Source organism: Typopeltis vanoorti, chromosome 20, assembly GCF_054136105.1.
Source record: "Typopeltis vanoorti isolate ZY-2024b chromosome 20, IOZ_Tvanoo_1.0, whole genome shotgun sequence".
In the NCBI taxonomy this organism is placed as follows: domain Eukaryota; kingdom Metazoa; phylum Arthropoda; class Arachnida; order Uropygi; family Thelyphonidae; genus Typopeltis; species Typopeltis vanoorti.
Window position 1 is genome coordinate 74,667,217 of NC_143568.1, and position 14,485 is coordinate 74,681,701.

Consider the following 14,485-nt stretch of genomic DNA (forward strand, 5'->3'; position numbering starts at 1 on the left):
CAAATGACATTTGGAGTGGTGTCTTTCACAGTTCCTGGCTGTAGATGATTGAAAAAGTGTTCTGTGGAGAGACAAGTCACGCTTCCAAATGTTTCACTCTGACAGTTGTGTTTGGATCTGGAGATTACCTGGGGAACAGTTCTGGCAGGACTGCATCATTCCAACTGTGAAGTTTGTTGGAAGTTTGGTAAGGTATGGAGTGTTTTAGTTGGATGGGGCTTGGTTCATTGATGGATGTGCCCAAAATCATGATGTCTAATGGCTACCTGGACAACTTCATACTTTCAACACTGTGGAAGTACTTCCGGCAGTGATCCTTGCATTTTTCAGCATGACAATGCTCCATGCCACATGCACTGTGTGCCTTAGACTGGTTTCCACAAACAATGTTGAAGTGTTGGATTGCCAGCTCAGAGTTCAAACTTCAACCTCATCGAACATCTTTGGCATGAATTAGAATGCTGAATTAGCTCCAGACTAAAAGCAGCCATCACCAGCAAGGTTGGGAGGGGGGGGGAGTAGCTTTGCAAAAGAATGGAAGAATATTCTTGTTGCAACATATCAGAAATTGGTTGAAAGCATGCCCTGAAGGGTAATTGCTGTCATTCAGGTCAAAGGTGGTCTCACTTGGATCTAAGTGTCAAATACTTTTATCAACATAGTGTATATTGATATATGCTGTGAAAAAAGGACACTAAATGCAAAGAAAATTCAAAAATTAAGCACACAATTTAGTATGGAAAGAACTATGCTTAATATCACACGACTGGATCACAAAAGGAATACATGGATAAGAAATCAAACCCAAGTCTCTGACATCATAGAGTGAAAAATACCTGAGGTGGCAATGGACTGGGCATATTGCTTGAAGACAAGATCAATGATCTTGTCAAGCAATATGCCCAAGTTCAAAGTGAAAAAAATTTCACTTTTCACACACACTGTTTCTGATTACTATAAACTGTTTCAGTTATGCTACTCAAATAAGATTATTCATCATTCTTCATTTTCCTCTAAATATACTTAAAAGATGAGATGCACAGTCCAACTTCAAATACACTGAACTAGCTTCTCTTCTGGTTCTCTTTGATTCTATTCTTCGCAGGACAAACATCTTTATTCTGTATTCCTAAAGCATTAAATAACTTGCAGTTGATGCTCAACAGATTCTATCCTTGTTCTCAATAAGGATAGAATTGGCCTGTGCATGAAGGTTATATTAAAAAGTCTTTTTAGTCAATTTTTCTGACAGGAAGTAATTATGTTGAAATGGCTTGCTGTTATCATTAACATAAATGCAAAACTATGACTAACTGGTAAGCATGCAATATATCTGGAGTCATATGAGGAAAAATTTTATGTGGAAAAATCTGCTGCCCTAGGCAAGTTTCTACAGGTGACACTTGAAGATACTACATTACCTCCACTTTCTTGGACGGGTGAGTGAAGAGGAAGCTGAGAATTAGCAACACTTCCTCCATTATACTCGCTACGAATATCAGTAGATGAAGAAATAGCACCTCCTGGAACATATCTTGAGCCACCTAAAAAAAAAGTTTAAAAATTAAACACTTCATTAGCCTTGCTGAACTACACACGACTACAACAGGACAATGATATTTACAATTAGATGTTAATTTCCTGCTTAAAGCTATCTGCATTCAACTAAATTAGTAGCTGTGAACACATTAGGAAAAAATAACACACTAACAAATAACGAAATCCGTATTCCACTGCCTCTTAAGAGTCGGAAATGATGGCACCACCTCAGACTTACCCTATAATGAATGAATAAGTGTCAAGAAATACCACTATTAACAGCTTAAAACCCAATACCCCCTGAGACAAAGTTCAAAGGCAGCTTTATGCCATCGAATTTTGTGTTGTATTTATAATGAATTTATTAAACTTAGCAATATATGTAAAAGTGTATCATTTCTCAACACAGTTCTAATGGTCTGAAAGGAGCCTCCATAGCTGGTTCAGCCATTAGCAGCAATGCCCTTTGGTTAGAAAAAACCTGCATTCAAATCCTGTCTTGGATGAAAAGAATCTTTTTTAAGGGCTTTTCAACTGAAGGTGAGCTGGTCTCATACAGAGGCAATCAGATTGTCCTCCTGGAAAACTGGTCAAAAGAATACACAAGTAACAGACATAATGCATATTGGTCTCATAGCCTTAGTTGCTTTGGCTATAATTTGAAACAACAAAACCCAATTTTGGTCTCATCTGAAATACACTTCCAGCAGTGCAGAAACTATGTACTGGCAGGAAAATCTTTTCTGTTCAGCATCTACCTACAAATGGACTACCTGATCATTAACATGATACCCTGCATTATCTGACAACATGCTACTCAAAAACCCTTTTGAGTGGCTTCCAGTCATATGAAGTTTTACCTTGTGACCAAGCCTGACTAAGCTACAGAACCTTGCAGCAATATTATCTGCTGCAGCTATCTTTTCACATTTCTAGTTTTCCATGAAGTTTTTTTATCCTGTTCTGTTTGTTATTATCTAATTTAATAAGTTTAAAGGGTTTTTTTTTTAAATGAAAATCCCACTCATAGAGGTAGTAAACCCATGTCCACATTATTGCTCCAGTTGATTTGGATAAGATAATCCAAAACCTAGATTATCTGATCTATATTATAAACTTGGACTACATTATAAAGACTAGACAACTTTTTCACTCTGCTTCAGGCTTCCCAATAAGTAGGATGATGGTTTCACACCAGCTAATTAAATTAATCTACTGCCTAAACTTCTTTCATGAATGTCTAGTTTCCACAAAATAGGTAGTTCGGCAGATTGCTGTGTGTGTGTGTATGTGTGATCTCTTGCAAGGAAGATGTTAATAGTCAAAGTGCCCTAAAAATAGAAGGAAATAGATACCATCATTGTATGTGTGTGTGCATATATGGGTTGTTTAATATTTTCGTAAGGCTACCATGAATCATCTGTATTGTCTATCCACTGCATGTGTTCTCTAGCTGGCGTTCCTGTTTTGTAACTGGAGAACTCACTCTAGTTTCTTGGAGAAAAACACTTATAAAGATTGCTTATGTTTTATACAGGATTTTAACTCTGATGTCGTAATTACAACCAAACAGGAGAGAGAGAGAGGATATTAGCATATCCTATCTTCAACTAACATGCTGTGTTGTGATTGTCATTAAGTGGGAGATGAATTTCATTTCCTAGTATGAGCCCACTGTCCCACTTACTGAAGGCCTGAAGTGACTTGAAAAAAAAAGTCCCATATTTGGTCTCTAGAGCAGGGTTTCTGGAGTATATAAAAACTAAATAAAAGTACAAAATATATACAGTAAAACTTGTCAAAGGCTGAAAGTGAATAAGGAGGAAACTTGCTCATTGTGAAAAAATTATATAGTCCCAGAAGAATAGGCATTACAGTGTTATTTTGTATAATGCGGAATCTGCCCAATGTGGAAACGGAAAGCAATATTTGAAGAATTTATTAAAAATTACCTGTATAAAGTGGAAAATGTTTTAAAAATACACTTATATTTATTAGATTTTGGCACTTGTTGCTTTTACTGTTTCGTAAAACAATCAACAAATTGATTTCATCATATGAACCTAAAAACATTTACAATGCGGACGAAACAGGATTGTTTTTTCAGGCATTAACAACAAAATCATTCGTGGTTAAGGGAGAAAAGTGTACTGGGGGTAAAATGTCCAAAGAAAGACTTACAGTGTTATTGTGTGGGAATATAGTGGAAGAAATGGAAAAGCAGCAAAACAAAGATGTTTTAAGAACCTGAAAATTAATAATTTACCAGTGATTTGGAGAAACAATAAAAAAAGCTTGGATGACTGCAGCTACAAAGGAAGAGTGGTTAAACATGTTTAATGCAAAAATGAAGAAGGAAAATAGAAATGTCATCCTTTTTCTTGACAATGCTACCTGCCACCCAAAGGTAGCACTTTCAAATATGAAAATCGCCTGGTTCCCAGAAAATGCAACAAGTGTATTACAGCCCATGGATATGGATGTTATTTACACATTCAAATCGCACTACAGACGATTTCTGATGCAATCTTTGATTTCGAATGTAGAAGAAGCCGATAGTCTTACGCATTAACAAGATCTGTATCAGTTCTGGATGCTGTGAATTGGATCAGGTTGGCAGTGAAGAAAATTAAAACAGAAACAGTAAAAAATTGTTTTGCTAAAGCTGGGTTTGGGGAAAGTGATGTGGCAGATAATTTGGAGGAGGCAAGTAAAAACATTTGCTGCAATATCCAATCTCTGCCAAAGAAAAAAACTTTCCTGTGATACAGAGAACTTTGTTCGGAGTGATGCTCATCTAGCCACACATTATAGCTTTGAATCTGCTACAGCTCTACTAGCGATAAGAAATACACAAAACGAAGATGTGGAGGATGAGAAGCAGCAGCCGGAGAACAGGATATTTCAACGAAAATTCATACACATGAACAGGTCCTTCATTGCATCAGTGAAGTAATGCAGTTTGCAATTGATTCAAACTCTTCCAGCCTTCTTGAACTATTGTATACAGTTAAGGACTGCATTCAAAAAGACATGATCACAAAAAAGTGGAAACAAGTTTCTTTGTTGGATTTTGGAAGAAATCTCAACGAGTTGTATATTGGAAATGTGTAATGTGCAGTGTAATAGAGCATTAATACAGTACTTTAATAATGTGTTATTATTATTACTACTATTATTTTAATAACATAGGTCTACAAGTGAGATTATGATTTTCACTCATAAACAGGTATGTACCATGTAATATGATTTTAATGGATTTAAAAATTTTTTTTTTTTTTGCAATTTTGTATAATGCAGAAACTTGGCCAATGTGGAAAATATATTCAATCCCTTGGGATTCCGCTTTGAACAAGTTTCCCTGTATATATAAAATTAATACAAATAGGAAAAAATCTTTAGTCCACCCATGGTACAAATATACAGGTTTGTAGAAGCCTTAAGTCCCTTCTTTGAAAATAAACGAAATTCTTTCAATATTAAAGTAGTAATAATATACATAATCTCACCTGTTAATACATTAGGCCCAATGGACTATTACAGCCAAATACCTTAACAACTGAATGAGTGTATGTGTTCTCTAGATGGTTTATTGATCTGCAAGAGAATTTTTTTTAAGAGAAAATTCCTTCCACTTTCATACAATTCATCTTCAGCTGAATAGGCTTTCATATTAATGTTCCAGATGGTAATGGAACATGATGTTCTTCTATAAAGGTAGCAGTATTCATAATACTTGGCTGATATATCTAGCACTCATACATTCTCAGTCATTTAGGTCATATTGTTGGCTCATTATCATGTTCTAGTTTTTATTATTATTTGACACCTCCAGAGAGTCCAAAGACTCATCGAGGGAGGGCATCTACTCTACAATTCTCTATCTCCACCACCCACAATAAACCACAACTTCACCAATGCCATCTACTGCCCATCACTAATATTTTCACAAACAATCACAAAAAATCCTTCCCACGGCAGGATTCGAACCTGCAGCCTTTTGGCTGGAGAGCAGATACGCTAACCACTCGGCCAACCAGGCCTTTTTGAGGGAAACTTGTGCCATAGTATCATAAATTATCTACACGTAAACACAAGAAGTATTTTTCATTAAATATATTGCCAAATATTTCATTTTGAAACTAACAAACTATAATCAGTGGACTGAACAACATTTTTTACAAGGTAGAATGTAAACAATTGAATTATTCAAAATTATTCTACCTAGTAAAAAATGTTGTTCAGGCCACTGATGATAGTCTGTTAGTTTCAAACTGAAATATTTGGCAGTATATTTAATAAATATTACATCTCCTTGTGTTTGTGTTTACATGTAGATAATTTATCATTATCATGTTGAATTGTGTATGAATGTGCACACATCTGCCTAACTACTTTATACAGCCTGGAACACGATGCTGGTAAATGCTTTGCCCAACATCCACAATTCTAAGAATGATAGGAGTATATTTAATATACTGGATACTCGGTGCATATACACTTATGAGCCAAAACATAACCTAACTAATAGGTGGTTATAATGTATTGGGCTTCTTTTGACCAAGATAATGACTTGCATCTGCCTTGGCATCGACTCCAGCAGATCATGGAAAGTGTCCTAATTTATTCTGGATTACCTAGTCAGAATAACATCCCAGAGATCAGTGACCAATAGAGACAGTGGTGTCAAATGGAGTGGATGCTGTGTAGACAGCCAGGGAAGCACATGCAATACTTAGGTATGTTCTTCAAACAATGCATTGTGATATCATTGTCTTGCCGTAAGAGACAAGATCCATCGGGGAACAGTGTCACCATATAGGGCAATACCTGGTCCAAAACAATCCCCAGATAAGAATTAGTGGTCAAGGTGTATTCAATGGGGTGGAGAAGATCCGATGATGTTCATAGGAACAATCCTCACACTAGGATACTATCTGTAACCAGGTTTGTTTTTGGCCAACCAGACTGCATGCATTGCTGCCCAGAAACAAGCTAGGTGGTGTCATAGTGTTTTGGCTTGGTGTGTGTGCGCGTGCACACGCACACACACAAAATCTAGTGTGTGTGTGCGCGTACACACACACAGTAGATTTTGGTTAATTGAGTCACATTTGGAAAAGCATAATTTAGCCAAATTAAATGAAGTTGCATTTCAAGAGTTTAAATGGTGTATGTACATAAGACAAGATACAAGTTTAGACAAATTTTTTTGTTTACTGCATAGCAAAATCACTGACAAACAACTGGCTTTAATTAAAGTAAAATATTGCCATAAAATAATTTCATTTATATATGCATTAAACACGCATGCAGTTCTTGGCGGTTAATAATGATGTAGGAACTGATCGAGAATAGCCCGTTTTGTTTTTCTTTTGAATGACTAAACAAAAGTTAAACAAAATTAGTGCAGGTATTTGGTGCAGATATGATAATGTCCTCCTGAATGAAACGATTGTAATCTAGTAATAACTTTTCTATCATCTTGAGTGGCTACTTTTTCAAGCTTTGGAGTGTCATCCTCTTCACTTCCTTTTTTCTTCTAATGTCCACTGATGCTTAGCTTCAATTTACTCATCAAAATCTTTTTTCATTATAGTACTGAAGGCAACTGTCAACAGAAGCAAACACTTCATAGTTTCATAGCAGTAAAAATTTTCTTGATTTCTATTATAATTCCATGTCCCAACTCATAAACCAATTTTTAAAAAACTCAGACATCAACCATACACTTTAGTTCGCACAGTACTGAATTCCTAAAGTCTTGATTCTAATCCCTTTAAAGCAGGGGTGTGCAAACAGTGGCCTGCATGCAGCCCTGGACTGTTAGTAATGCTTCCCCATAAGATCTTTTAACATTATTATATGATGCAAAAAATATGTTTTTCGTGTCATATAGATTGCAAAAAAAAATATATATATATATATCAATTTTTTTTTGTATATTTGTGACTCCATTTTCAGTCGACATAAATACATTACCTTTGAATTTTCATATGGAATGCATAGAGTTGTAATCAGATATTCAACTCAAAGAAAAATTTGATCATGTCTCTTTGCTAGATTTTTATAAGATGTATCTTCCCAGAGAAAAATATCCTTCGCTTCACAATCACAGTTTATTTATGTCCACTTTTTGGTAGAACATACATTTGTGCAAAACTATTTTCAAGAGTGAAGCATACGAAGAGTAAAGTTAGATAAAAAATTTCTGACGAGAACCTTGAGAGCTCACTAAGAATTGCAACCACATCCATCGAACCAGACATTGATGCATTGGTTTCATGTAAACAAGGCCAAATATCTCACAGGTTTTGCATTTATGCTGCACACATTTTTTTTGAATGTTATAATTAAAAATTAAAAAAAAAATAAATGAAGTTTTGTTACTTATATATGAGGGTGGTCTGAAAAGTTCTTGGCCTCGACCATAGATGGTAACACTATCGGCAATATTTAATTTTCTAAGTTGGTACATCTGTCATAAACATCCATGTGAAACTGCAAGTCATTCTATCAAGTAATTTGCTTTATACAGCTGTCTGAAGCAAAAGGGTTGTCTGTATCCATTGAAATGGATAAAACTGAGTATCGTGCAGTTATAAAATTCTTTGTAAAAGAAGGTTTAACTCCAAAAGAAATTCATTCGAAGTTCATAAAAGTTTAGGGGCACTCTTCTCCTTCATTTTCGACAATTAAGAAATGGGCTGCTGAGTTTAAACGCGGGCATACCAGCCTTGAAGATGATCCACATGAAGAACGTCCAAAAGGTGTAACAACCCCAGAAATCATTGATCAAGTGCACAATATGTTATTGGATGACTGGTGAGTCAAAGTGAGTGAAATTGCTAAGACTATAGGCATTTCAAAAGAGCATGTAGGATATATTTTGCATGAAGAATTGCAAATGAAAAAGCTTTGTGCAAGATGGGTGTCATGCTTGCTCACAGCAGATCAAAAACGCACTCGCATGAAAATATCTGAACAGTGCTTGAAGTGTTTTATCAAGAATAAAACTGCTTTTGTGCATCGATTTATTACTATGAAAAACAGTGGCTGGTTGTTCAGCGCCAAAGAAGACAAAGTCGGTTCCATCAGCAGGAAAGGTCATAGCATCAGTGTTTTGGAATGCTGAAGGCATTTTGTTTATTAATTATCTTGAAAAGGATAAAACAATAACCAGGGAATATTATTCCAATCTTTTAACCAGACTAGATGAAAAAATTTGTGAGAAAAGACCCAGTTTGCAGAAGAAAAAATCATCTTTCATCAGGACAATGCACCTGCCTACAAAGGTGTTTTGGCAATGGGAAAATTAAGGGATCTGCACTATGAATTGTTGGAAGATCCATCCTATTTCCCAGATTTGGCTCCCTCTGACTTCTAAAACTCTTCCTCGATGGTCAGCATTTTTCTTCGAATCAAGAGGTAATTGCAGCTGTAGAGGGATATTTTGCAGATCTTACTGAGAACCACTACAGGAATGGGATAATGGCACTGCTGGAATAAATGTATTAGTCTTAAGGAGATTATGTTGAAAAATAAAAATAATTTTGAAATTATAAATTAGTTTTTTCATTGTTAGGCCAAGAACTTTTCAGACCACCCTCGTACATTAACTATATTATACATCTTGAATGTGGCCCAAGACAATTCCTCTTCACTCAATTTGGCCCAGGCAAGCCAAAAGATTGGACACTCATGCTTTAAAGCAGTAGTTCTTAATCTTTTCAGTCACAGAACACTTTTGATTATAAAAAAAATTTGGGGAACACCAAAAGCATTAGGGTAATAAAACTAACAATAAAAATATACACGTACTTGCCTTTTATAAAAACGGAATTTATTTTAATGCGATGAGCTTTTCGGTTTTTGCAGATTTCAGCAATATCAGGTCTAATATGTGATATAGGTACCCTCATTTCTTCGTAAATCTTTCACGATTTTAGTTTTTATATTGGTTAATACTGAGAAACCGAGCTCACACAAATATGATGTTGAAAACAAACAAAATTTTCAGTGCCCTTGTGGAGAGAGCTGGGTATTCGGCTTGGACAAAAATCCAAAATTCCTCACGGGTTATTTCAGAGAATTTCATTTTTAAAGTACGATTCCATTGACAAGGTAACTAATTGTTCTGGTAATGAAAATTTACAATTCGATGTATTAACTGTGCCAAACGGATTTCACATCCAGTCATAATTGCGTGTATTTAAGGAAGGAAAGTAACTTGAAATCTTTTCTTCCAATATTGTTAAATGTTCTGTTATGTTATAATGGAATTCCCTCGACATTTTTATTATGGAGTGAAGAAAACATATCTACTGTATTTTTTTCTGACATGCGGTTTTTCCAAAGAGATACTTTTTTTTGAAAGCTGACAATTTTTCGGTGGATGTCAAAATATTTTCATTTTTCCCTTGGATCCTTGTATTAAGGCTATTTATGTAATTAAAATATTAGATAAATAGGCAATTTTAGCACACCATATATCATTTTGAAGACATTTTACAAAAGCATCTGTACCTTCATTTTGAAAAAGGCCAATAATTCATTCTTAAGTTCTAAAATTCGAAATAGCACTTTACCGTTGGATAACTATCTTATTTCAGTGTGCAAAAGCAAAGATCCATAGATATGCAAATTTTTATAAAAAATGCATGCTATTAAAGGTCTTGATTTGATGTAATTTACCATATTTGCAACTTGGTCTAGTACAGGTTTTAATATTGCCAGTAATGTTTTTGAAACTAGGGATTCTCTGTGCAAAAAAACAGTACATAGATATAATATTTGGGTTTATTTTCTTTGCAAGGGTAACAAATCCTTTAATAGAGCCTACCATTGATAGAGCACTGTCCATACAAATATCTACACAAAGCTCCCATGAAATTTTAAAATTTTCTAAATATGATGTAACAGAGTCCAAAATCCTGGGGGTGCTTAAGGGTCAAAGCTGAATAACTGAGAGGAGACCTCCACATAGCGCTTCTGACATAATGTCCAATCCTCACCTTCTCGTGGTGCACCCTGTTGGGTACCTACCTGTATAACTGAACGAACAAGGATGGGCTGACAATTTGGGATTTAGCCGACCAAATTGTATTCTTATTGGCTTAAACCAATATACAAAATGATGGTAAAACACGATAAAATTTCATGCCAGCTGGGGCATCGCCTGGTTAAACAAGGCTCCCCATTGTTATTGCCAGGGAACCAGGACGAACAGCGAAAAGTCAGCTACTGGAACAAATCTGAAAACAAATGCCAACTCAACATCACCAGAGTTAAAGATCGGTACTATCAATGTAAGAAGCCTGAATGGCAAAGAAATGGAGCTAGCTGAGGAATTACATAAGTACCAGATCGACATAATAGGGGTGACTGAAACAAAAAAGACAACAACTGGTGAGATCTTGATGAGCAATAAATACAAAATGTTATAATCAGGCAATGACAATCAAGGAAAAGAAGAGGGTGTAGCCATAGTATTCAACACAAAATACGAGGCTCATCTTGAATGGCAGGCAGTGTCAAGTAGAGTGATGTGGGCAAATATCAGAATGGGGAACTGGACAATGAGACTTATTTGTGCCTATGGTCCCACAGAAGGCTCTACTAAGGTAGAAGTGGAGGAATTTTTTGAGGCTCTAGAGAAAGCTACTGACACAATGAAAAAGGAAAAGTTGGTCCTTGTTGGGGATCTAAATAGCAGAGTAAGAAGTGATTGTCAGACATACAAAAATGTTTTATGAAAATTTGGAGAAAAGAGCAAGGCTAATAATAATGACAAATACCTGTTGGATTTCTGCTCAGGACATGGACTGGTTATTACTAACACCATGTTCCAACATAAAAATGTGCACAAATTCAAATGGAGAGAAGAGGCAAGGAATAAGAAAAGTCTCATTGACTATGTTGTTGTTGTTGTTGTTGATAGTGATGTTTTCTACCCGGTGCAGGACACCAGTGTACAGAGAATTTGAGCAGCTCTCAGATGTGAACTGTAGACTAAAATACACAAAGATTATTGAAGAAAAATGAAAGAGTTTGAGAACAAGAACCAGACCTTGGAGATTCAGTGGCAACCTTGAAGAAACACCCTGACTGACTTAGAGAGGCATGTGGTGAGGTTGTCTGCAAGGATAGAAAAATCAGAACTCAATGGTGGACACAGGAAGTTAAAGAGGCAGTGAAGGAAAAGAAGAAAGCATATCAAAAGTTCCTAGCAAATAAGTCAGCTTATGCTCTTAGAGAATACAGAGAGAAATGTAAGAAAGCTAAACAAAAGTCATGGGAGGATTTTGACAAGAACATAGAAATTAAATATCAAGAAGGTGGTAAGATATTCTGGAGGTTGTTGAAGAAGCTTAGAAATGGAGGAAAAAGTGCTGTAAAAGGAATTAGAGATGATAAAGGTGACATGAAAATGGAAGAAAAAGATATCCTTGAAGAATGGAGTAATTACATCGAAAAGTTGCTAAATGAAACAAGAAGTGATAGCACAGTGGTCAAAAACACTCAACAGGCATACAGTCAGGAATACATATCTATACTTGAAGTAGAAAAAGCCATCAAAGGCTTGAAATCTGGAAAGGCAGCATTAGTAGATGATATCCAACCAGAAATGCTGAAGTATGGTGGTATAAAAGTCATACAGTGGCTGCACTGCATAGTTCAGAAGGCCTGGACAGAGGGACGAATTCCTGATGATTGCAGTAGAGCTCTAATAGTACCCATATATAAAAAGGTAAATAAAACTGAATGTGACAATTACAGAGGTATTTCCCTACTGAGTGTTCTGGGCAAGATTTATGCCAGTATACTTGAGAAAAGGTTGAGAAGAATTGTGGAAGAAAAGCTTGGTGAAGAACAAGCTGGATTCAGGCCAAATAGAGGCTGTCAGGATCAGACCTTCACTTTACGACAATTAGTGGAGAAAGCATGGGAATATAACAAAGATCTGTATTTAAGTTTTGTAGATCTGAAAAAGGCACACAACAAGGTGCCAAGAGAGAAGCTATTCAATACGCTACAGTTATATGGTGTCAATGAGGCATTATATCAAGCAATACTTAGTCTTTATTTGAGTTGCAAGTCAGCAGGCAGTTAGAATTGAAGGAAGTACAGTTAGATGGTTTAATGTTAAATCTGGTGTGAGAGAAGGATGTACATTATCCCCTATGTTATTCATTATCTCTATGGATCATATTATGAAGGAAAGTGGTATGAAACATGATATCAGAATTGGAGATGTTAATGTCAGCTCTTTGCTTTATGTGGACGATGTTATACTACTAAATAAATCCGCAACAAGTTTGCAAGATTCCCTGACTAAATTGAATAACTTTTGTAATAGATATGGTATGAAGGTCAGCAATAAAAAGACAAAGACAATGAAAATAGGTAGAATCGTTGAAACTGTCAACTGTGTTTTGAATGGGGGAACCTGTGGAACAAGTAAAACATTTCAGCTAGTTAGGCATGATTTTTAGTGAAGATGGTAAATTAAATATGGAAATAAACAACAGAATCGACAAAGCTGGTATTGTAGGAAGTCAACTGAATAAATTCATATGGAATAAGAGAGAAATTAGAACATTAATTAGCTGTATACAATACAGTGTTCAAACCAGTTTTAACTTATGGATCTGAGAGCTGGGTCAGAAGTAAAACACTTGACCAAAGACTAGAGACCGCAGATATTAGAGTCCTGAGAAAGATTAGGGGCGTGAACAGATGGCATGAATGGCAATATCATATTAAAAACGAGGATATTAAGAAAGAAGGTGACATTGTCAGCATCCACTCTGCGTTAGCAGAGCTAATCTCAGGTGGTATGGTCACTTGAACAGAATGGGCAAAGAAAGATTAGCAAAACAAGTGTTCTCTGCCAGATTGGCAGGAAAACGACCCAGAGGAAGACCAAGATATAGGTGGAGTGATACGGTACAAAGTGCCTTAAATGATAGAAATATAAGATTTGATAATGATATTGGAGTCTTGACAAGTAACAGACTGATTTGGAGGAAAATTATAGATAGGAAGTTAGTAATGAGGTAAATTTTTCATGAAGTACTATCATATCCTGTACACCCCCTTGAGGGAACATGTCAGGAATTTGATGATGATGATATCTTGTCCTGTTGTACATTCAGCAAGTTCTCTTCAGCATGCATTGGAACAAACGAATCCTAGTATATTAGCTTTACCGCTAATGTCAGTGGACTTGTCAATTTGTAAAGCAAAATGCTGTTTGGAAAGTTTATCGGTAACTGTTTTCTCAATATCATCTGACATACCTTTAATTTTATTTTTTTATTGTATCATCCGAATGAGGAATTTTCATAAATTTATTTTTTGCTTCGTCGCCAAACATAATGTCTACTATTTCACAACATGCTGATAAAATAAGAGACTCTGCTATAGTATGTGGTTTTAATTTTGCAGCAATTAATTCAGCTACCTTATATGATGCAAGTTGTGCCTTATCGGAAATTTTAACAGTCTTCTCAAAATATTTTACTTCAACTTGCATGTCCAACAATCTCTTAAAATAATCTTTAGTTTTTGAAGCAAGATTGACATGCTTTGTAGTAAAGTGGCATTTCAACTTAGCAGGAACCATTGGGCTATTGGATACTTATTAAATGAATCACGTTTTCATTTAATAACAAATTTATCGATTGTGTGCTCTTACGATGTTAGACAACCTACAAACCAAATACACATTAAAAATGGACTGCGTGCTATTATTATGTTACACAACATGCACAGCAGTTTTCAGTTGTTAGGATCAGAGTAGCCAATTACACTCAGAACTGTGTTATGTGACATCTTTCACCGGCAGAACACCTGTAACCAGTTAGCGGAACACAAGTGTTCCGGGGAACACCGGTTAAGAACCACTGCTTTAAAGCATCAAGGTCTAGTCTTTTTTCCAATA

At 35.7% G+C, this 14,485-nt stretch overlaps 1 protein-coding gene across 1 annotated transcript in view; it reads right to left on the reverse strand.

The window, feature by feature from the left end:
- Plap (phospholipase A2 activator protein) overlaps positions 1 to 14,485 on the reverse strand; it is a 162,593-nt gene that overhangs the window by 35,301 nt on the left and 112,807 nt on the right. Inside the window, exon 8 of the mRNA XM_090410020.1 lies at positions 1,422 to 1,544. Within this exon, the coding sequence (XP_090266146.1) occupies positions 1,422 to 1,544 (123 nt within the window). The remainder of the gene's footprint in view (positions 1 to 1,421; positions 1,545 to 14,485) is intronic.